General features: G+C 34.4%; 1 protein-coding gene across 1 annotated transcript in view; it reads right to left on the reverse strand.

Annotated features, from left to right (window-relative positions):
• Positions 1-24,349, reverse strand: part of LOC141453014 (protogenin B-like) — a 111,311-nt gene that overhangs the window by 17,314 nt on the left and 69,648 nt on the right. The window contains exons 4-19 of the mRNA XM_074125695.1: positions 15,360-15,504; positions 14,945-15,013; positions 14,095-14,309; positions 12,234-12,373; positions 10,701-10,860; positions 9,962-10,225; positions 9,538-9,693; positions 6,332-6,523; positions 5,188-5,360; positions 4,974-5,103; positions 4,463-4,727; positions 3,932-4,065; positions 3,114-3,295; positions 1,661-1,853; positions 1,115-1,284; positions 171-287 (exon numbers count right to left, since the gene is read on the reverse strand). Of these exons, the coding sequence (XP_073981796.1) occupies positions 171-287; positions 1,115-1,284; positions 1,661-1,853; positions 3,114-3,295; positions 3,932-4,065; positions 4,463-4,727; positions 4,974-5,103; positions 5,188-5,360; positions 6,332-6,523; positions 9,538-9,693; positions 9,962-10,225; positions 10,701-10,860; positions 12,234-12,373; positions 14,095-14,309; positions 14,945-15,013; positions 15,360-15,504 (2,705 nt within the window). The remainder of the gene's footprint in view (positions 1-170; positions 288-1,114; positions 1,285-1,660; positions 1,854-3,113; positions 3,296-3,931; positions 4,066-4,462; positions 4,728-4,973; positions 5,104-5,187; positions 5,361-6,331; positions 6,524-9,537; positions 9,694-9,961; positions 10,226-10,700; positions 10,861-12,233; positions 12,374-14,094; positions 14,310-14,944; positions 15,014-15,359; positions 15,505-24,349) is intronic.

Consider the following 24,349-nt stretch of genomic DNA (forward strand, 5'->3'; position numbering starts at 1 on the left):
TCCTCTGGTGAACTAGATGAGATTTTTCATTGTGTTATCTTAGGGCAGATATTTCCAATGAAAATTTTAGGATCGAAAATCTGCTCGAGTGCACTACTTTCTACTTTCGAACAATAAGGGCAAATAAGTAACCTTTTTCGTAAAATTGTACATAAAAAAAAATGTATTACTTGGGGATTTTCTGTGACTCTGACTGCTTTCTCTCTTACATTTCCATTTGGTACTCCTCCATTACATAAGAGTGGAAATTTCAGTCCGTTTACTTGTCCATTTGGATGTGCGTCTGCCTTTTAAACAAAATCCTATTATTAACTTACGATTTATTAAATAGGACAAATTCAATTAAAATATTAAGTTATGAGTTTCAAAAAGAATCCAACTGTTTTTGTGAGCTAATTTGTTCATGTGAATGAGACGTAGGTTCACCGCTACCAAGAAACGAAATAGCTGCAATTTCATCAGCTAGCAATATCATGAAGATAGTTTTCTAGGATCCAAAACATGTTATTTTTAATTATTTCTTTGCAAAGGGCAAAACAATATCTGGTGATTGCTATAAAATTCTTCAGGGTCCGTGAAAAAAAAAAAAACAAATCGTTAGAGTAAGCATGGATTGCGAAAAAAGAAGACAAAAAAATATTGGGCCAATCCATATGGCCACGGAAATGCTTAAGGGATGGGAAACTGAAGGATTTAAAAACTAATTTTCGGAACAACCACTCTACTTACCATATTTGGCATCCTCTGCTTTTACCTATTCTAAAATCTAAAGCAAATTTAGTGTAAAATAACTAGTAGCTATAGATTTTGCACAAGAAACGCATTTCTGGAATAAAATCTATTCAGTGATTGAAAAAAAAAAATTATTGAAAAAGGTTTATTGAACTAAAAAGGGATTACATAGATTAGTAACTCAATTTTTGAAACTATCACAAAATCGGTGATATTATCGATTGTGCGAGTTTCATCCATCAATTTTAGAATGGAATCGCTGAACAATAATGTTCGCAGTTTCTAAAATTTTTATTAAATTTTGTTTCAGCTTTACGAGAGAATAGCAAGTTAGTGGATTGTGAACCAAAGGAATTGATTACCTCTCCAGAGCATTACTTACTTTAGGATCTACGTGGGTAAGCGTTTGCATTTCATGTTGCGTAGAACACTGTCCATTACCATTCGTGGATGGCACCTGCCCCTGATTTTTAGAGCATCTTCGTCTATATAATAAACTTCCGGTGCAAAGCGCTACACAACAAGCGCTAATGCTGCATCCCACTACAATTCCTGCAATCAAGTTAGTTTCAATCCATAAACGGTCCCTCAATTTTTATTTGATAAACAATAAAATCGAAAAGAGGCCATAAAATAAGAGGAAGAATTAAATGAGTATCTTGATTTGAGTATTCAGGAATTGGTAGGACATTAAGGAAAGAAAACAGATCGAAAAGAAGTCGAACTAAGAAGAAATCATCGTTGATGTTTTACTCAGTTTTAAGGAGCACAGCACTGCACAGATATAACTGAAATATCTTGAGCGTACAATCCAGTCACAGCTTTCTATAAATTATTATTGATATTATTAATTATACTAATTAATTCATACTATCCTGCCTATTACCTAATCTTCAGAAGAAACTCACCTAATAGGCAAGTCACTCACCTAGCAACTGATCAGATGATGAAGTTCCATTTGGTTTCCTGGGCGTCTGGTCGGCAGTAGGTAGTTTATTGCTGTTATTGTTGACAATGACGGGAATAGTGAAGTACAGATTGGACGAAGGGGGTCCAGGACCGGAGCCAGACATACCTCTCACCTTAACCACGTATCTTACATTAAACTTCAAACCGCTTAACTGAAACAATCAACAATCTTATTCTACACACAAAATAAATCACAAATTCATTTTTCTTGGGTAAATAATATTTATTCTGTAAAAATTCAGTCTTAACCAACTATAGTTATTTTTTGTATTTTTATTTTTTACACTCGTATTTGACGAATATATGTGCCTCTAGAATAGATGCAGAAAGGTTAAAAAAGGCAAGAGCCTTTTTAGCGAGAATATAAACCCAACCCTTATATTGTATTGTTAGGGTATCTAAACTTAGATCAAATTGTTTGTCAAGGACGTAAAGGGGCCCCTGCAACATTAACATTGATACTTATAATATTTAGAGACAAATTGAGCAAAATCTGATGAAAAATACTGTGACCTTGAGATAATATGCCCAAATCCTGAGGGAGATTTTTTTTTGGCAGTTGTTAATCTAGAATCTCACACCAGAATACCCTCTCTCCACTTTCTCCAGTAGCTCCAATCTCCTTGCTAAAATCCGCAAATATTCCATTATTGGAAATTGTCTATCGAAGCTTACCACGGACGCCTTCTTCTTCTCCATTCGTCTCTGTTCTCTATCATTTCCCCCTTATCCTTACATTTCTACCTTACCGCATTTCTCATAAGGTGTTTAAACTTTTGTTAGTCCTCACTTCGAAGTTTTTAAAATAATTTATTCCTTGACTAAAAATTTTGACATTCTCTATAATTTGAACACTTCACAGTCTCGTATTCAGAAGTCCATCTCCGAAGTAACAGCATTTCCTGCATCAACGCCTCCGGAATTCGTATTTAAATAAAACCACGCACAGGTAAAATTTAGAGATAAATCCGTTACTTAGTCTCAATTTAAGTCCCTACACCAAAGCGCAGATTCCAAATATTAATTATTTTTATACCTTGATTAATTTTCATCAAGACATTTCTTTGCTGGTGCCATTCCTAAGAACTATCTTCCGAGAAGAGGGGATGTGAGACGTGGAAATTATAAAACTTGAAAATTTTATCTTCTAAACCACTTGAGTCTGAAATGCCACGTATGAGTGAATATAAAACGAGAGAGAGCAAGACACAATCATTGATCTAAATGTCACTAATTTCGAAGCAAGATATTTCGAAGAAGTTAATTTTAAAACAAATATAATTTCAATACCCACTATCTCTCATTCGAAGGTTATTTCTCAGCCTAACTGACGAAATTTACATAATGTTGTGGTATTATAATTCGAGAAATTCTACACCATAAAGTTAGAGTTATCACTAAAATATACTCACCACAACTGAGGTAGTATTCTTATCGATGATCTCTAAATTCCAGTTACTAAGAGGCGCACCCAGTTCATGCGTGTAGTATACAGCATACTTCAATAACACCGGCGACTTTATGGCGTTCCACCAAACTTGTACACTTGTCCTGTTCAGTGGTTTCCAACTTATATCTTCTACAGTATCCATAACTTAAAGAAAGATCAAAGATTGAAAAACAAAAAAATATTTCGATTTAGCTGAAAATATAGAAATCTTCTGGTATACGATTCCTTAGATCTTAAGAGTTAATTAAACGCGCTTCTTTTTTTTAATCTAAGACTAGAAATTTAAACATCAGTCAAGTAAAAAAGCGAAAACTCCCAAGTTATCAGCAATTTCTGCGAAATAATGAGAATTCATGGGGGCTAGAGGAGAAAAAAATACACTTTTTACCAAGAGTACGCAAGAAGGAATATTAAGGCATTAGCTAAGATATAGATTTCATAGCCGCTTAATGGCACGAAAGTAGATGAGTCGAGCATATTCTTTTGGGATTTGGTCATCTCCTAGGATATCGCCGTCTAAAAACTCACATACATCACTTACTCTCATATCTCTGACTCTTAGACTTCTGGTAGGGCCTGCGAAGTAAAGAACTGGACATTATTTGGGCATTGCGCGGATCCAAGCATACGACTCTAGCTCACCAAAGCATCCAATTCACACCTATTCACTTTCATAATCTGTTCGAAGGCTGGTACTTCAACTTCTGGGGGTAAGTTAAGTCGATCCAATTGTTTAAAAGAAATTGATATAAATTACAAGTTTGAAAAATCAGATCTTACTTTCCGCAAAAGTTCTGCATTCAACATTGGCACTTCTTTCACTTGATTTATTATTGTCTTTTCCATGGGAGAGCAATGAAAAAGCATAAATTGTATTGGATTTTAGTCCATTCACTTCGAGCCATCTTTCTGATCTGTAACCAATCAAGTTTTTTTTTTTTTAATTGTCATGGTTACATTTTAGCATAACAAAAGCTATAAAATGATTAGCAAATGCTCTCTTTGATCCTTTGCGAAAGAATAACATAAAATTTTTCATGTTAACTTATATAATATTATTAGCGAAGCCTAATTGCAAGTGCTTGAGACAGATCTAACGAGCCGTCCAGGAATATTGTAATTTCTATGTCAGCTGCTGCCGAGTCTTGAAATGTACATGTTCCATAAGGCTTAGAAATCATTAAAGTTATTTAGCCAAATTCTGTTCTGTATAGAGAGTTTAGTAAAGTTCAATGATTGAAAAATAAAACTTTCCATTTACAATTTTTACCTGACATTTTATTTTTATTTTTAGAGTTTGTTACTACTTACTTTTGTGCAATGATCTTCGTTATATTTTTTGGCGAATTAAGTGGGTAAAAGATGATAGAAAAATGAGCTACATTGTCCAGTTTATCTCTCACTGTCCAAGTTAGTTTTACAGAACTTTGTGAAAGAGGCACAGCGTCAAATGTGTCTGGTACAGGTATGAGGTTTGTTACATTTTCTCCACAAGTTATTACAGATTCACCGCAGTTTTGGCTTTCCACTCCTCCAGATATACAGCGTACATTTACATCATACCATGTTGCAGGCTCTGTTGGTGAAAAGAGTTGTTTTATTAGCAAGGAAACTCGTTTGGAGATCACAGTAAGAAAAAAATGTTCTTAGTTGCCTTCAGAATATCTCAACTACGAAAAATCGCTTCTTACGATTATCATAGTGCGGTACAAGAGTTTCGGTCGAAATAAAACGCCCCGAGAACTATATTGCACTGAGTGCGTGATCTTTGCCACTTTTTTTTAGCTGAAATACACATTAATGGAGATTGCTGGCTACTTACCCAGATCTATAATGTAATAGGACTTAGTACTGTTCGCAAGTACCACTTCGTTGTCTTCTAGAGCCTGGCTCTTCCTGTAAGTTACTCGAAATCCATCAATAGTAATATTGCCATCTACACTCCATTCAACCTTTGACAAATTACAAAAGAAAATAACAAATATACTACATATGATTTATATTTAGAATATTCATTACAATAAAATAAAACTTACAAAAATAGTAGAACTATTAACTGAAGACAAACGGATTATAGGCGTTGAAGGCGCAGAGTTACTGTGAGTTGTGGTAAAGTTGCTCCATGGCGCTTGAGTATCACTGAGTTCGGGCCACCCTAGCGAAGTAGCTCCAATAACTCTAACTAAGTAAACTTCATTTTGTTTGAGATCTGCCAAAAAGAAAATAACAAACGAACACAAATAGTCATTACTAAAGAAGAAACAGTTCCAATAGGTAATTCTATTTAGTTCAATAGCCGAATTGACTATTGTACTTTAATCAGACTTACTCCATACAACAGAATGATTTCAGTTACGTAGTAGAGTAATGCAAAAAAATGTTTTATTTGTGAAAACATATATCAATCTCTTTAGAATTGTGCAACACATTCAATCAACATTTTCTTGCAAAACACAAACAGATAAAAGTGTCAAGCACAATGCACGAAAATATTAGGCCTGTAAGAAATCAGAAAGAAAATGAAGATACTAATACTTTAAGATGCGTAACTACAGTTACATGAATCTGTTTAATTGTATTACCATCATTATAAAATTAAAACAAATCAATACTTGCAATTAAAATAATAACCAGAATTTAAACAGGTGCTTAATGTTTCTCACAAATTTCTGGATTATTTGGTTGAACGAATGGCAATGCTTAATTCTTTTCAAAAGTTTCCCAGTTCATGATTTTATGATGATTTAATTCGGAAAAAACTAATTCTAATAATACATTTTTTTTTAATTGCAAAATATTTTTATTTGACAGTTATGCTTCCAGGACCATTTGAACGCAATTTTTACACAGTTCCAAAATTAAAAATTACATATTTTTGGTTGTTAAAATAAGCATTCTTGTCATTAAAAAAAAATCTATTCAAATGTTACCCCTGATTATAAACATGATGGCAGAAAGATGATCAATATTCCCCTCAATCCCTCTAGATTTGTTTTTGACGTCTCTGAGCAACCAAACAATTTTGTTGTTTAAAATGAGATTTACGAGTAGCTGTGTCTGATGTGCAATGAATATATAAAGTACGTAAAATTATAATTACCATTAGCCCTATTATTTTCATGATCGGCTTCTGAGTTATTTTGAAATAGGAATAGTACAAAAAAATAAATAATAACTTACTGGAAATTCTATAGTGATTAATATCACCAGGTACAATGTTAAAATTAACCGAAGACTGATTTATTGTTTTCCAAAGTACTTTATACTGGAGAATGTCACCTCGTGCAAGTCTGGTCAATAGAGGAGACCACGTGATCAGAAGACATTGTGTTCCACTAGCTATTATTTTCACTGTGGCGCCCACAGTTGGTACTGAAAATAAAATAAGTTAAAAAAAAAAACTTGATTTGAATTATTTAGTTAAAAAATACAAGTTCAAGATCTTTTTTAAATCTCTAAGGAGAATCTAGTTTTCTGAACGATGTTACAAATAAACACATACAATTATTATTGAGCTAAGCAATATGTAGAAGTAGTACAATCAGCAATTGAAAATTTGGTTAGGTAAGCAGTGACGGATAATCTCGATGATTTTATCCGTCCGAGAACAACTATCACTGACAAGTATATGAACTCAACCTCATAACCTGGTTGATAGTGGAACTAATGTAACTTTTGTATGAAACAGATCAAACGTTCAGAAGTTTCTTTAAACAAGCCTTGTTATTATCAGGGACGTAATCTAAACAAATTTTCATTCATATTTATTATATATATTTAGGGTGAAGGGACCAGTAATTGACTGCTTAAGAAAAAAATCGAGTTTAAGGTAGAATAACTTCCGTTATTTTGGCTCCAGGTGTAGGTTGTAAAATTGTACCGCTCCAGTAGGATGTATTTTATTTTATTAATATTTTAAAAGCAGTAAATTCGATCTTTATGTCAACCAAAAATGATTTTTTTTGAAAATATGTCAATGACCCAGTAATTGACATACCGAATTTTCGGTGGAACCAGTGTTTGACATGGGGTGGGACCAGTAATTGACATACAAATATATTCATGAAACGACATAAGATATGCATTCAAAATCACTTTTAAATCTAAATAAATCACTTAAATCACCTAAATCACTTTTTCAATTGGATTTATAACAAAAATCGGTCTTAATTCATAATTAATCAGTTTTTAAATAGGCAAACCTAAATAATCTAATATTTTTCAACATTACGCTATTTTATGCAGTTTTTGACGACCAACCCTTACACAACTGTCCTACTGGACAGTTTTAATTAAGTTCCCCAAGCCAAGACAGGTAATTTGAATAACAGCCCTTACTTTCAATAGTGCCAAGGAGATATTAGCTAACATACATGTTAGATCGTACACAATGTCTGTCGGCTCGCTTTTATCTCTTTCTCTCAACTCTTCCGCTCTCTTATCCTTTAGTTTCCGCTAAATATTTTGTTACTTAAACCTCTTTTTGGGAATTTTTTTTTGGTTCTCACTTTACCAAACTCTCTACTTCCGATTAGACTATGTGGTCACATCCTTGTTTTATCCATTCCGCCTATAACGTTGCTACTGATGGCATCTACGCGTCCTTGGGTTCGCTTTCTAGTGAACAAAATTTCTCCTACGCTTCCCTTCTTTTGGAGCGCTTCGCTAATATTTTCCACAATCTGTGCTGCCAGTGTCATTTGCTTCGAAACCAAACTATCTGAATGTAATTCATTCTTATTTTCTGCATCTAAACAGTATTTGATTGTTTATTATTACTGAGTTACCTCTTGGGCTCATTTATATATACACTGTGTGCACGTTAATCGCGTCCCGCCTCAGGTTGTAAGCATTCGCACTTACAACAGTAATAAATAAATGAAACATCAATGAAAAAAAACTAGATTAAAAAGTAAGTAATGTGTAACATCACTAAGTCACCAACTTCTCCACTTATGTTTAATTTCGCACCTGGTACTTCTCTTGAGGGAGCTTCATTTTTCCCCTGGCCGTTTTATTTGATGGAATTCTATGGTACAGCCATTTCCTCCCTTTCTTCTTTGGAATGTGGCAAGGACCCAAAACTGAGGGAGAATGAGAGATTTTCAAACTCCAATAAGTGGGCGTCGTTTTTATCATTCACGTTGGCCTCGTGAAACTGTTCGGCGATCTCGACTATTCCAGTTTGTTGTTCATACATTGTTGTTCTGTACAGAATAATCATTCTGCATGCCCTCTTGAAATAAGGCGTACATTTGCTAATTCATTAATTTAAACATATTTTGTTGTAAGTTTTACTATTTATTTTATGTTGCCGATTTTTATCAATGATTTTATTTTACAATGTATTGAATTTTTAATTATAATAAAATTTACCAACCCATCTTATCATTTTCCCAGGAAGTCAATCACTGGTCTCAAACAAAAAAGCTGTAGGACTAGTAATTGACATACATGTCAATTACTGGGCAGATTGCCGTTTCAAGGACCAGTGATTGACAGCCCCATTTTAATGCTCAATGCTTCTTATAATTAAAAAAAAAACTACATAAATGAAATCTACAAGTGATACTAATTATAACAGAACATTGATAACCACACGAATATATGAACAAATAAACGAAAAATAAGAAAAAAGGAAAATTATTTTCTTATCAATCCTCCTTAGCAACGGCTTGTTTTTTCCTTGATTTTGAACTTTTAACACAAATAACCTTCCACTGATACCAAGGAACATTCCAATAATTAATATTTTTCTGGAACTGCTGCCTAAAGGCTTCTCAATAACGAAATTGAAAGAATCACCACTAAAAACGGCTCATATCCCTTATAATACCAGTTTATATCTGGTATGTCAATTACTGGTGCCCAGTCAATTACTGGTCCCTTCACCCTAATATTTTTTAAATAAATATTCTACAATTGTAAGTCTCCTCGGTCTATAAATTATTTTTAATTTCTGTTCAGGTACCCAAATCAAACGACCACTTCACTTGATTTAGGCAGTTTTTATCTATAGACCCCTACCTGACACGACTTCCCACTATCGGGGAGACTCACCCTTATGGGGACAGCATGTAAATAATTCCTTATTTCTTATAGTGGCTTTGATTCTTCTGCTTCTCTTTAAAGGAAAGCCTATCCCAATCTTTCCCAGAAGTATTCTTTCATGATACTAATTCGAAATCCAAGCTTCTTGTGATTTTCCGTTGATGAGACGCTGAGCACACATAGACACATTGACAAACAGAAAGACTCACATTCATACCATGTTTTCAATTTCCAGGGATCTCAAAATGTATATTTTTTGTGAAACCGCAATACCTCCTCTCTTGAGGGTTAAAATAAGGTAAATACATGATAACCTGTCCAATCTAATAACGTACCTGATTCACCCGTTTTACAAGTCACCCTCTGACTCTGTTCACTGGCCGATCGGCCGCTGTATGCTCTGATATAGAAGGTGTAATTAGTGTAAGGCAGTAACTTCTGTACCAGATAACTTTGATTCAGCGCAACTTCTTTGCCCTCATCGCCGCCATCTGCAAGTGTACCCATTTTCGCATATAAATCAAAGTTCGGCAACAAATGAAATATAAGTTACTGAGTAAATTACAAATTAAATGAAACTAAATTAAACTCTTGGCCTAGCATAAATAAAATAGAAAAATAAACATTTCTTGGTTTACAAATTTAAGTTATACAAATTAATTCAAACCCCCCAAAACGACTTCCTTTTGCGGTCTTCACATCTGACCTCTCAGCTACCGTAAAGCCTAAGATTTAGTAATAAAAGCATACTAAACTCACCTGTAGGGAAATAATGGACGGAGTAAGCCTTAAGGTCAGCTGGTGGAGAGTATTGTCTCCAGCTGAGATTTACTTCAGTCGCGGACACTGGCGTACATGAAAGCGAAGTAGGCGCCGACGGCTGGTCAATGGACGTGTTCACCAGCAGTCGACCTGCGCCCCAAACTACGCTGTCCCCACTGCTTGCAAAACACTGGTACATTCCCGTATCCTGGCTAACTACACCTCCTAGGATTAATTCTTTTGCTCGCTGTTTTATACGACCTAGAATCACATAAACATTGTAAACATCAAAACGTTATATGAAATACACTCCTGTTTATTCACATCACAATTAATAACGAAGTTTAAAATTACAAGGTTTTTAAGGGAAATAGATGTCATCCCCTCTGGGGATCACTTAGAAAGTGAAGGTCTAGCCTAGGTGAAATGAATAAAACGGAATATATCTACTTTTTAACCAATCCCTCACAGATAAACATTCTGGGTGAGTCATTGGCATGTATATCTAGGATACAGAATACACGTAGATCTGATTTAAAATTCACAAATTTGATGCGATCTCATTGATCTGTTGAAGGAATACGTGAACTCCTCCTCACATCCAAACGATTTGATTCATTTACAGTTACTAAATTTCGGATATAATTTTACCAACTTTGTGCGCTTTTCGCACAAACAACATAAGTTCGCTAAGACAAAACAATCAATTGACAAATTTAATAGTTGATAATCTTACCATTAATGTGTAATTTAACTCCATCTTTGTACCACGTAACATGAGGCGGTGGGTTGCCTCGAACATCGCACTCAAATCTTACGGTTTTAGCTGCAGGATACACCTGAGACTTTGGCTTCTGAATTATTTCTGGCGGTACTTCTACCTCTACATTCACTTCCTGCAAAGAAGTTTATATTTGTAAAAAAACTTCTGTAAAAGCTTAAGTTTTTAAGCCCAAAAACATAGTTGACTACAGTTCATGTACTAGTAGTATCTAGTTATTGGTTAATCATTGAGAAAAGTTCAATTACATTTTTTGAAGCATTCATGACTGCTGCCAGTATTTTAAAGCAATTAAAGTCCCATGAGTCGATGTTAAAAAATGGTTAAAACCGTGAGCTTGTTCAACGACGATCTTCCAAAAAGTTGTTTATTACTTAAAGGATTGCTCAAAAGATTTTCCCTTAAGCTGAACTGGAGGAATAGGAGATTTTCTACACATGATTGGTAATGAGGACATCTCGGAATTGTGTGATTCTGCTGCTTTAGGAAAGGTATATATTTTAGGAGTTAATTTTTAAATCATTTGATGTGTTTAATAAATAGAGCTAAACTCGGTTCATAAGCCTATCGAATGAGCAGTAAGTTCGTATGGCGAATCGGAGGTACTATTTAAGCGATAGGATTTCTTAATGTATTACATTCTCGAAGACGGCATCCCGATTTTTAATAAATTTTTGATAGGCAAGTAGATCAACAACTTATATTTAAACCACTTTTTCAGGAATATCTTTTTAAAATACTCCTGGGGGGGGGAGAAGTGGAATTAAGCTTCCTTCTAACGAGCAACATTTCCAATATAATCTCGACTTCATTGACTGTTTAAATATTAACACGTCGCAGAATGCTATAATCTCAAACTTAAAAAAAAAAAAATCATTCGACCTAAGTGCAACTATTGGCGTCTATTTTGCACATATTCTAAATTTCCAACAAAATTTAAAGACTGCGATAAGCAAAAGTTGTGTAAGTGTAACCCCCTCCCTTTTTTTAATATTTCAATTAACGATTGATTTCTGGCGTTATTTTGTTTTAAGTGAAGTCGTTGTTTTAAATTTCAAATAAGTTACTGAAATGGTTTTTAGTCTTCTAAAATAGATTCAATTATTATTAAAGACATGACCCGTATATGACAGTATTCATACCGTAGGTATATTTCATTAACGTGGTAACTGGGTCCTGAGCAGCCTAGTTTGTGCTTGCTTTAGGGTAATTCCATCGTTTCGTCTCACATTGGGTCTCTTTCAAAGAGCAAAATTCCACAAGAGAGAATATAATCCTTTTATAATTAATTTAATTAGATTACATTATATTAATTAATTAGAAGTACGTTACTATCGATAAAACCTGGCTTTTATCGAACCACGCGTTGTTCAATAGATCAAATTAGTTTTACTTTCATAATTCAGCAGTTCTTGTAACAAGCATCAATGCGTCAACTTCACCTAAATAATGTAATTAGAGAATAAAAGCTCCGAGTCCACCACATACCTTGGAAGTACTGGTAACTCTATCCTTGTATGTTTGGGTGGCGACACATGTAAATATTCCATTGTGATTTGTAGTAACTTTATTTATATTGAGTACGTTCAGTCCATTATTTGTCGTTTGTAGCGTTTTATTTGTGCCATCTGTAAACATAAAATAGGATTTAATAAGATAAATGTTGATATTACATTTTTATAGTTTAGCCGTTTGGCTTTGCATTAAACTTATTGTAGGATTCCTATTTGAGTTCGGTGTTTAAAAGATGTTTGGGTGGTCACAACTCAATAGAGAGCACTGGCAAGTAAGGTGACACTAATGAATAAAATGAAATCCTTGACTCTTTTCAATAGCTCTTGGCCGAAAAAAATGTGTTAAGCACTGAACATATTTTGCTCGTTATAAAAGAAAATATATACCTACATCGTTTAAGGTTAGGTAAGTTATTACTTAATATATTTCCGTAGGTGAATGCTAACTTCGAATTTTGACTCATGTGATTTGAATAATACATCATTATTTGTCGCGGGGTGGGTGTTGGTCAATGTCAATTACTTTTTATTTGTCGCTGCTGAAGCTCTTACATTTTAGAGCGCCATTTTCAGAAGTTGTCAGCAAAGTTGGATATGTTCTTATAAGCGCGAGGCTGTATAAAATATTCCTCTTTAGAAAATACACTGAAGTAAAGGATCTCATTCCATGGATATCTTGCTTGTTCAAGCTACAGTTTGATACAGTTCAGCAAGAAATTTATTAGTTTTCCACAAGTTACTTAATTTAATAAGGAGTACTTATTTAAAAAATATGAATCATCATTATCACATGATATTAGGCGAATATAAGGTTTCTCTTACATTTCGGTAGAAGGTTGCTTAAAATTTGGTATATTTAAAAGAAAATGCCAACTACATATTTTCTTTTTTAATTTTCTTTATTAATACTGAATTTAACAAATCTATCAAATTTATATTTTTTTGGTTTAATTAATGTAAAAATGAAAATATTTCTAATTAAACGCATACAGAAAAGTGCATAAAAAGCTGAATTTACTTCACTAAACTTTGCGTAATAAAGAAGTCATTGTATTTTTTTGTTATTAAAAAGTCATGACGAAATTGAAACATTTCTGTACGATTAAATGAAATTTAGAAGCCATAATTTTGAATAACATCCTATGCCTTCAGGTGATATTTAAGACTCAGAAAATTAGGATGGATGGATCAAACTCAGACTCTGAGATTCTGAAGAACAGGAAATGGAAATGTCTCTTACATTCTGCGCGATTGCGTTGATCTTGGAGACCAGAGGCGATTATAAGTAGAAAAGCTGATGTATAAGCCCCGGACCTTGTAGGAAAGAAGAAGTTTTTCCAAGTAGAATAGAGAAAGCGTTGTAGGCCTCTTCTCTTCACAGGATGGAGTTGGTTAAGCTCGATGTCCGGTGTCAGGATTGGAGGTTGTCAATTTTATGTTATCATTTACTGGAGAACCTTTCCCACTGTTTTAATTTCCTTTTATTTCGAGTTTATATTTCTAGAGAAGTTTCTTCATTTATTCTTTCGATTTCTTATTTAAAATATAAGACATTGAATATTTAAAGATTTCATTTAAGTTAGGTTTTATATTTTTTAAGAAAAGGAAAAGAAGAAATCAAGAGATACAATTTTACTTAGTTTCTAACAAAATGTATTTTAACATGGTAGATAAAGTTTTTGCAAACTGAAAATGATCATTGACTGATCGAAACGACACTAGAGAAAAGATGTAGTTATGTATTGAAATATAAAGAAATTAGAAGGAAAAAAAGGTAATTTAGTAAATGAGATGTGCAAGAATCACAGTTTTAAAGGTAAAACAACATGTCTTACCGTATTTGGTGTGTACCCATTTGAGAGTTGGTCTAGGTAGACCTGCGGCAGCGCAAACAAGGGAACCCTCCGTGCCCTGTCGCAGAGTGACGGTCTGCGGCGGCGAACCGTTCAGGAACTTAACTGGCTGAGGTATATCTTCTACCCGCAATACGATCAGTTCACCTTCTGCACTGGTTCTAATTTTTTTCGCCAAACCATTGCTAGCTTGGCACCTGTAACACAGCATCATTCTCAGTATCAATGTTGGCTAAAAAAGTCATGATTCAATCATAGCGGCCGGTAAAAAAAGTAACAAAAAAATTTTTGTTTTAGCTATGTAAGAGAGTCAGGTAACCAGTCAAAAATATGGAAGTCTATTACACATTGTGTTTTTATGGGCAGTGTTTGAATGGCCCAAAATCTACCAATAGCAGTAAAATGAGGGAGTTCTCACTCCAATAAAACTAAAAGATAGGCTAAAGACTGATCTTAACTTTGTCAGCTTACTTTTCACGTTGGATCCAAGTAATGGTAACACAATATTATCGAGATGAAAGGAAGTCAATAAGTTGTTGAAGGTCTTATTTCGTCTAACTATATCCCGTTTTGAAGAAATTCGCGTTACATTCACTGTTCCTCAAATTCATTATGTAACTTACAGTCTTATTCTCTATTATAAAGATGATTTCAGTTTTCTAGATGTTCGGTTAAATTTATTGAAAAGAAAAGAGCCATAATTACATTTTCCTGAAAGATAATTTCTAAATACAGGGATTTTCCTTTTTTCCAGCAAATACTTTTTATATATTTTTTCTACCTATAATTTAGTAAATTACTTTTATTTAAATATAAGTCGAAACACACTCACTTGTACTTGCCAGCATCTTCAGGCCTCGCATTATTTATATAAAGTAGCCCTGAGTTTGTAGGGGTATATCTGTAAAAAATAACATGACATTAGCCATAAGAATAGCGGCACGCTAAGTATGCTGTTGGCTAAAATACAAAATTTGTCAAAAAAAAAATCATACAACAATAAATATATGACTTCAAAATAAAGAATAAAAATGTATGTTAGTATTATTATACATTTCAAATTATTTTAAAATTAAAGCCAAATAGGGAGACTCAATTTTTTTTTAGAAAGCAACCAAAACCCAATTGTTTAAGAGAATTATGGCCCAGATATGTAAGTTTTAAAAATTCAAAGAACTATTATTTCCTAATAAGGTTTCAAGTTTATTGTTTACTTTTGGTAATGGTTAGAAACAGGATTGAATTACCGTTTGTTATGAGGTAGTGGTTTATGGTTTCTGTACCAAATAATGGAAGGCGCTGGGTTAGAGTCTATGGAACATCTTACACTCACGATGTCACCTTCAATCACACTCACGTTCTCCGGATTTTCATGAAATTCATGGGCCATACCTGAAACATGCAGACACTCTGTCAACATCTTATTAGCATTAATTAAAATAATGGCTTCTTTTACACTTCACTTAGATTATTCAACCCTGTGTAGGGTATCATCAGTGAGAGAATGATTCGAGTGTCTTTTAGGTAAATTGAATTTTTTTTGAACATAAAGCAGCATCAAAAACAAATCCTTGTAATACTTCTATTTGTGTTCAGAAATACGAGAATGTTTTTGCCAGACGTTCTTACATAACCTTAAATAAACCACGCCATCTTGAATGTGATTGTACAAATTGTAGTCCTCGATTTTCCCGTATTTAAGTTGTGATGGTTCAAACGGCATTGTTAAGTTTGGAAGTAAGTCTTCTGATAGTTTAGGTTTTAGCTGTCGTCGGCCGACAGTAGGTGTTTTATCTCCGGTAGGTGGGCGGGTGCTCCAGTGTGCAGTTCCAGCTCTCTGTGAATTGGTTCGTTCCGTAGGAACTCGTATGTGCACGGCAGCATTTTATTTCGGAAGACATAGTTTCTTCGTTGCAGACTTTCTAGTATCCTTGAATAAGGGGCAAGCGTAAGTGAAAAATGGTCTGAGAATAGATATACACAAGTGTACAGAGGAGGCGTCAAGGGGTTTCAAAGGATACAATCTGCCAGACATCAGACTCAATTTCAGACAAAAGTTTTTTGTCAAGTAAATATTATTCGAAAATTGTTGCTATCTGTTTCCGCTATTTGGTCTCTTCAACGACCGGTAGGAGGCACTACATCCTCTTTTGAACACACTACAGAGATCATCCTGGTTTAAGAAATAAATATTACGAAAAGTGAACTTACTTAAGTAAAGTCTATTTTAAGTGCTTCAACGAAAACTGTTACAACCATCAACAATCGTTTCCTTCTAGGCACGATCAGGTGCCGTGGACAGAGGCGGACAGCTAATAATATTCATTATTGTACATAGTTTCTTATTATTTAATTAAATCCAACCCATCCTTTTTTCGCGAAAATCCTAAATGTGAAGAAAGTGGCATAAGAAGTAGGAAAAAGTTGTGTGAGGGTCTGGTGTGCCACCCAGTATCCATCAGAATGGAGCAATTAATTGATTGACAAGAACAGAGGATCTGAGAGAGCAGGCAGTTACATTAATAAATGGAGCACACATCGCCAACAGGAACTCCCTAGTAATGAGATTGTAATGATGTCTGATAAGACAGTCAAACAATCTCACGCGCCTAACTGATCCTACAAAGCTGATTAATGATTAGAAGCGCATAAAGATGTACAGTTGGCTTCGAGTAGAGATGGTTGTGTCAGATGCAAGATGAAACGTTGCATCTCATTAATTATTCATGTCCAATAGACCGACTAGACAGGACCAGTACCTGTTCCACTGCAGGATGTCTCCACACTCTGGAAATTAGTTTCTCTGATATGGAGTAGATGATGGAATTTTCTCTGGGAAAGGGGATCCTGCTGTTCCTTTTAGTTCTCTGAGCTTATAGTTCGTATTACCAGGAGCTTTCAGTTTTTTGGGATTCTCTTTAGAAAACAGATTCACAATTGTACACATGTAGATCTTCAACTATAATTTAAAATTTTTCCTCAGCGGTTCAAGAAACATTTCTCAAGGCAGATTTGGAGAGGGGGCAGTTAAGGTCAAGTTCCCCTGGAAGGTGTCATTCAAGTGTATCCTACCTTATTACCTGTATAGTGTACAGATTACTGTATTACTGGTATTAACCAACTGTATCCTACCTTATTACCTGTATAGTGTACAGTAATACCAACTGTATCCTACCTTATTACCTGTATAGTGTACTGTAATACCAACTGTATCCTACCTTATTACCTGTATAGTGTACAGTAATACCAACTGTATCCTACCTTATTACCTGTATAGTGTACAGTAATACCAACTGACTTTATATTAATAAGGCAAACTTGAGATTTTCCACACAATATGGTTTCAAGAAAATAGTGCACATGAATTGCGGTAAGAAAAAGTCACGTCATTTGTTGTCACTAACAAGCTTTACGACAAAATTAATCAATTTTCATTAAGTCTTCACTAAATCGATTTTTCTTTTATTTAGAACAGCTCAAATGATTTAATTAAATGTGGCCCCCAACAAGTTAAACCAGAAGTTATAATATATTGTTTTTCCAAATTTACCGTGATAAATAGCCAGATATATAGCAATTACCTGGCGAGGACTTATTGAATGAGAGACTGATGGAAAATAACTTGTTATAGAACACATAAATGGTGTGCACGCCTCGTTTTTATGGGCCTGACGATCATATAATAAAAAGATTTAATTGCTTGTTGAGGGGGCCCCAGATAAGGATTAAATTGTTGGCCAGTTTTACTGCGGAAGGAAGCTAAATAGCCGAGATTTTATTTCTAACTGCTATGATAAAAGCAGAATAACGAATAACACATTTATTGCTGCTAGACTGTTAAAGGTGAAATGGAAGAATAAATAAATAATAAAAGATTTAAACATATAAAATGTTTCATGTTGGTACCAGTGTGCAATATTGTAAAAAGCAACCAGTGTTTTTACTTACCAGCTGGTTAAAAGTAATTTTGTGAACTCGACCAAATTGAGCGCTGAAACTACAGCTTTCGAGAGAGAGCGAGTATTACGGACACCCCCCAAAAAACAATTTTTATAAAAAAAATCATTCAGACGAATTTAGTACTTCAATGAATCTGGTGAACACTGGCACCACTCTGTTTTAACACCTTTGGTATACAGTTTTTTTTTTTTTTTAAACTCAGATAAGAGTGGTAAAAATGTAAAATAATTTGAAATGACACGTGAGAGGAAAACCCATCTTCTTAGAACTGCCATAAAAGACTTACCGCCGAGAAGTCTTTGTTTTATAAAAGATAAAGAACTTGGAGCAAGAAAGGTGTGTAGAAAAACGTGATCTGGATGATTTGGAGCGCATTCTGGAGGTTACCCAGCAAACGGAATAAGGAATTTATGGTTTCTGAGATTCTTTGTGTGGGTGATCAATAACGCAAAGCGTACGTTCAGAAATAGCTAAAAAGAACTCCAGGATTCTCAATTCGTGGAAATTGAACATTCAAATTCTTCCTACTTTAAGTTACAGTAACAAAAAATGAAAATCATATTATGAACCCTGAAAAACTATTTCCGAAGAAAATTAAAATGGAACATTTGGACGAATGCAGTCTTCTTTTTACTCGAACGGCACAGGAGTAAAGGGTGTTTGATGTTGAATGAAAGAGGTACTAACGAGTGTCCGGTCGGGACTACGAGAGGCCGAACTCAGGATAGAGGGATGCTGATTGTGGAAGCGACTGTGAGTTGCCGAGATTAGAAGTGGTGTGCGTGAGCCACCTCCTGGGGATCACGATCTAGGTAAAGATGTGCAAATTGATGTGTGACAAACAAATAGCAGACCCGGTACATAGTCCTCACCGATGGACCAACTTCCAAATAGAATCAGCTTGAGAAAACTGTTCACTCCAGTGCAACTCCAGGAGACACTTTCTGCGCATGGAGAAAATCACTTCCTAATTTAATTTAATTAAAATGTTTTCATTCTACCAAACAAGGCGCCTCGATAGCCATGGTTTGGGTTTGTATTGTGGTTCTGGGTTCGATTTCCGGTTTTAGCTTTATTGTAGCGGATTTAATTTACTCTAATAAACGAGGGGCGAAAAAGTATGTGTTAAATGGTTAGCGCATTACTTTTCCTTTTTAAAAAGTTCGTTTTCAGCCTGTGGCGTCCAAGCAGAAGTAGTGCCTATCAGGAAGTGAACACTGAGTTACCCAGAATACAGGCTTTAATTAAGCCTTTCACACTTATGTACATACATGATATGAATGCATGCACCTGGTTATACCTGGTTTAATAAAAATTAGCCAGCACTAATTAAATTAACCTGGCTAATTGGATATTATTTTTTATTCCTTTAATAAAATTAGTATTTACCTATTAATTATAAAATTAACAATAAAATAATAAATACAAATTTAGAATAAATGAAGCCAACTACAACGATTCGAGAGTTTATTGATTCGAGGCAGGATGTTGAAAAAGCAGATTTAATCAGGACATTTCGTCAAAACACCTACTTCCGGTGATTATTACTGAAAATTAGGCACGATCGCAAAACTTCCTTTTGCCTTCAGTGAGAGAAAGTGTTTAATGTCACTATAATTGACTAGATGATGTTACAAAGACGTTCTATTTCTATTGTAAGCTGAACGTTCAAGGGAATTCACTATATTCTAGTTCTAGTTCTAGTCAGATTGCTGACGGTAAGAGTAACGGTTTGCCGGCAAGTTCTGGAAGAGCAATCTGCCAATGTTACCATTATTATGTTATATTAGATTTCATCTCTACTGAATTATAGACCTAGCTAATATTTATATGGTAATGTATTGTACACGCCCTATAATACCGACTGGCAAGTTCCATGACATTCTTTGTATTCACAATGTTCCCTTCCGACTGTAAAGATTGGTGCCCCTATGTGGAGGGCAAGTCCAGTTTATTAAATTAGATATTACTTATTGTGGCGCATCTTTTACAGTCAGCAGGCCAGAGAAGTAACCTGGATAAAAGTATGTCTCCCTGACCTTATATCCCTTGATATCACGTGACAAATATTTCTCTTCTTATCCCACTACTTACAGTTTTATCACCGTTGATCGGAGAAAGCCCTGCGATCTTAACAAATATTCAAGATTGTATACAACCTCTAAGGCTCCTTGAGTTAGCAAAATAAAGCCACGATTTTTCAAAACGAATACTTCCTGTAAAAAACTCGATAAGGGAAATCTGAAACGATCGCAATAATAAGCTGAAAATAAACTTTGTCGGTTCTATTTTAGAGAAGTTGAAACTGAAACCCAAGTGCCACTAACCTGTTGCAGGTATTTAGATTAGTTGCAAGTGGAGTATAGAGTATTTTATGATAAACTTTATTTATTCTAGCGTATTGACTGTATTGTTTAGTCTAGATACAGTTACAGGAGTAAGTATATTTGCTTGTTAGTAATTTTGACATAAATGAGTTAGTTCTAGTTAGATTGCAAATCTAATTAGAGATTACAGATCAATAAATGGGCGAAAGACCATAGTTGTGAGGTGATGTCACCCTGATGTAGCTGAAACAACCGATGTTGGACAAGAACGAACCTAAGCACGTTTAATAATAACAATTGAATACTTCCAACTTCTAGGTACTGGAGAACAGGAGAGAGTTTGGCGCTTAAACATTGCAACCGTTGTCAAACCAAAAAGGAATTCATCAGTGAGGTTAAACAAGACGTTAAATTACAGGCATGAAAAGTTTACAAGCTAATAGGGTGGGGAGTTAAATCCTGAACAAAAGGTAATTAGGATTGGCCAGCAGAATGTGTGGCGAGAGCGGAAGGTCGAATTAAACAGGGGAGTGAAGCAGGAAGTAGATACACTGTCCTCAACCTGCGAACTCTCTACGGCCGACATTAAATTCACTGAGCTGGTTTTGATTTACAAAGTGGAGAGGAGGTACGGCAGCCACATCACCTCATCAAGTTGGCCGGACAGCCAATCCAAACTTCTCGACAGCATAAAGGAAGATGGAGGATCAAAGGCTTAGGGTAGTCTTGAACGAACCATTGGTTTTTACCATAACTCTTTATTGCATTTTTACCACTTCTTTTGAAGTATTTGGTGATGGTGGGGGGCTGTAACATTTCGGAAACATGGTCTATTACACACCAGAAAAAAACAAATAAACCTCCCTAACTTCCAAAACGAAAGAAGCACCGCAGAAGAGTGAGAATTCAACCAGCATAGAATGAATGAAGTAAAGTGAAGTGACTGACAGCAAGTTTTCGGGAGTGAGACCAAAAAAAAAGGCTGTCCAGATGAGAGGCTCCAGATTACCGCAGAGGTGATTGATTTCACCTTCAAAACATCCTGAATTGGAGGTGTAACGAGATCACCCTGGAGATTTATTTTTTTGGACCTGTTTAATGATTAAAGCGATTTCTTTTGGGTGAAAGCGGAAGAGGTATTTAGATAATTGGTGACACGAAGTACGAGACTAGAGCCTATTATGTCAGAGTGCGGGGTGAATACTGTACAGAGGTAGGAGGCAAAGTTGAGCTTTTCTTCGTCTGAGTGAAGTGTATATGATACAATTCTTTAAACTAATATTAATAGTTCTTTATTTACCAATTTTATTAGCTTTAATAGGTGGGCAACATACACAAGCAATGGCAATCATAAATGTAGCGAGCCCCGCCAGAGAGCATTGTAGTTGGATACGGTAACCAGATCTCTAGTTCTAATCAAAACTCTTACAACATTCTCACAGGCACCAGCAGAAAGGTCTAACTTCACCAATATAATACAAATAAATCATTTCTCTACCAAATACTGTTAAGATAACTGTTAGCAATCACCGTTGATCGGAGAAAGCCCTGCGATCTTAACAAATATTCAAGATTGTATACAACCTCTAAGGCTCCTTGAGTTAGCAAAATAAAGCCACGATTTTTCAAAACGAATACTTAGCAGTTCTTCTCACAATGTAGAATCTCCTTAACAAAAACTTACAGTTTAAAATGTTAAGTATAAGGGTTGATTAAACGCCAAAAGGTACACAAATCAGCTAGTACCCAACATTTCATTCATGCTTAGTTGATATAATTTAAGTAATTTTGCTGCATTAACTTTTCCTTCACATTTTTTAGAATTTATTAGATGTCATGAAAATGCCTTATGCTGGCCATTTTCATCTACAAAATATTTGTTCAAGTAGCACTGTAGATTGACTGTAATATCTATTAATTTATAATAATGAAACTGTTAATTACAGATTAAAAAGAAAACGTTATAAAAAATAAAACCAATTATGAGGCTAAAAAATTCAAAAACTTTTTTTAAAAAATGCTTATATCAACATACATCAATGATTTTGTTATTTTATTTATTTATTTATTTTATTTTTAATAAAAATCGTCTGTTTAAGTTCATTCTTCGATTAAAGTAATTGTTATTTTATGTAGGAGTCAAACGTTTATAATAGGTAATAATTATCTGGCTTTATCGCAAATAATATAGTTTTCTTCATTTACACTCTAAATGTAGCTGTTCTTCTCACAATGTTGTATATATGTAATATAAAATAAATAAGATATGCATATTTTTAGGACAGCTAAATTATTCCAGTATTTTGCTATAAGTAAAATTAGAGGGACTAAATTAAATTACAATTGAGAAATGAATAATTGTTGTTGAATAATGTACTTGTTATTAACTTGTGTAATTGTGCTCACGAATATTTCGGTAAGACGAATTCAAGACTGAAATATTCTGTTAAATCCGTGATTCAAATTTAAACAGTAGCCGACTCTAACTTTGTTTTTCTCTACTTTAACATGAATGTATATGTGACTACTAAAAATAAAGGGCATATTAAAGATAAATCCAAAGAATAACTTGAAATGGAGTTAAAATAAAGTACCTATTTAAAAACGAAGATATAATATACATTTTATCATAATTATAACAAAATAATATTATGAATGATCTAGCCAGCATAAGGGTCTGTGACATCTAATAATTTCTAAAAAAATGTGAAGAAAAAGTTAATGCAGCAAAATTACTTAAATTATATCAGCTAAGCATGAATGAAATGTTGGGTACTAGCTGATTTGTGTACCTTTTGGCGTTCAATCAACCCTTATACTTAACATTTTAAACTGTAAGTTTTTGTTAAAGAGATTTTTGTACCTTTTGGATAGATTTTCATTTTTGTCTATTTTACAAAGTTACTTATCTGTTTCACAGATTTTTTTTAAAATTTAGAATAGGCAATTCTATCATTATAACCTGATAAGGTGTTAAGTCGGAACTGTAACTACCATTGGAGAGATCTTTTTAAAGAATGATTATAGTTGACATCCTCAATAACAATTTTTTTGAGAAAGTGTTTTGAATAAAATAGGAAGGTATTTGTACGTAAAAAGCAAAATTAAACTTTCAGTACTTCCTCTTAAGAGGAGTAAGAAAAATAAACTGCGATTACAGTACTTCTCCCTAAAAGGCAAAGATTTACAATTCATTAATGTAAATAGGTTCACCCATTGATAATTTTAACGATTGCAGTACTTCCTCTTAGTAGGTGCAAGAGCTTGATGGCCCTTCACAGCCAAGTAGAGGAGCTTTAACAACTTATTCGAGCTGAATTTTATCAAAATCGGACTAAGCGTTATAGAAATATTGGTAATAATAGTTTTAGAAAGGGCCTTACTTGGGTGGGGCGAACTCCCCTCCTTATGAGGCACAGCGTTCAGACTTTTAAAGTGGAAATCTGTACAAAATTTCGATTCGAATGACACTTCATTCATGACAATCGGTTCACGTGTCGATAATTTGAAACGATTGCTATACTTTCCCTTAACAAGTGTAAGAGCTGATCGCCGCTTTAATGTTACGTAGAGGAGCCCTAACTCTATCATCCTACCAAATTATTTCAAAATCGGGCTAAGATTTACAGAGTAATTAGTAATAATAATTTTGGAGGGGGCCTTACATAAAGGGGGCTAACTCCTCTCCTATTCGATGTACAGCGTCGAGACCCCCAAAAGGCACATCTACATAAAATTCCGAATCGAATGACACCTCATTCATGAAAATCGGTTCGCGCGTTTAGGCGCTACGTTGTTTACAAAAAAGGTAACAAGAACAACAAGAAGAACAAGAACATTTTTTGAAAAAGCGGTTTTTGCTCATTTTCGGCAACTTTTTTCTCGAAACCTATTAGATCTGGGTTGTTGCAAAAAAATTACCGTTATAAAGGAGGGTTTGCCCAATAATT

The sequence above is a fragment of the Rhodnius prolixus genome, unplaced genomic scaffold (assembly GCF_049639745.1).
Source record: "Rhodnius prolixus isolate KJV_2025 unplaced genomic scaffold, Rpr scaffold_3, whole genome shotgun sequence".
NCBI lineage: Eukaryota > Metazoa > Arthropoda > Insecta > Hemiptera > Reduviidae > Rhodnius > Rhodnius prolixus.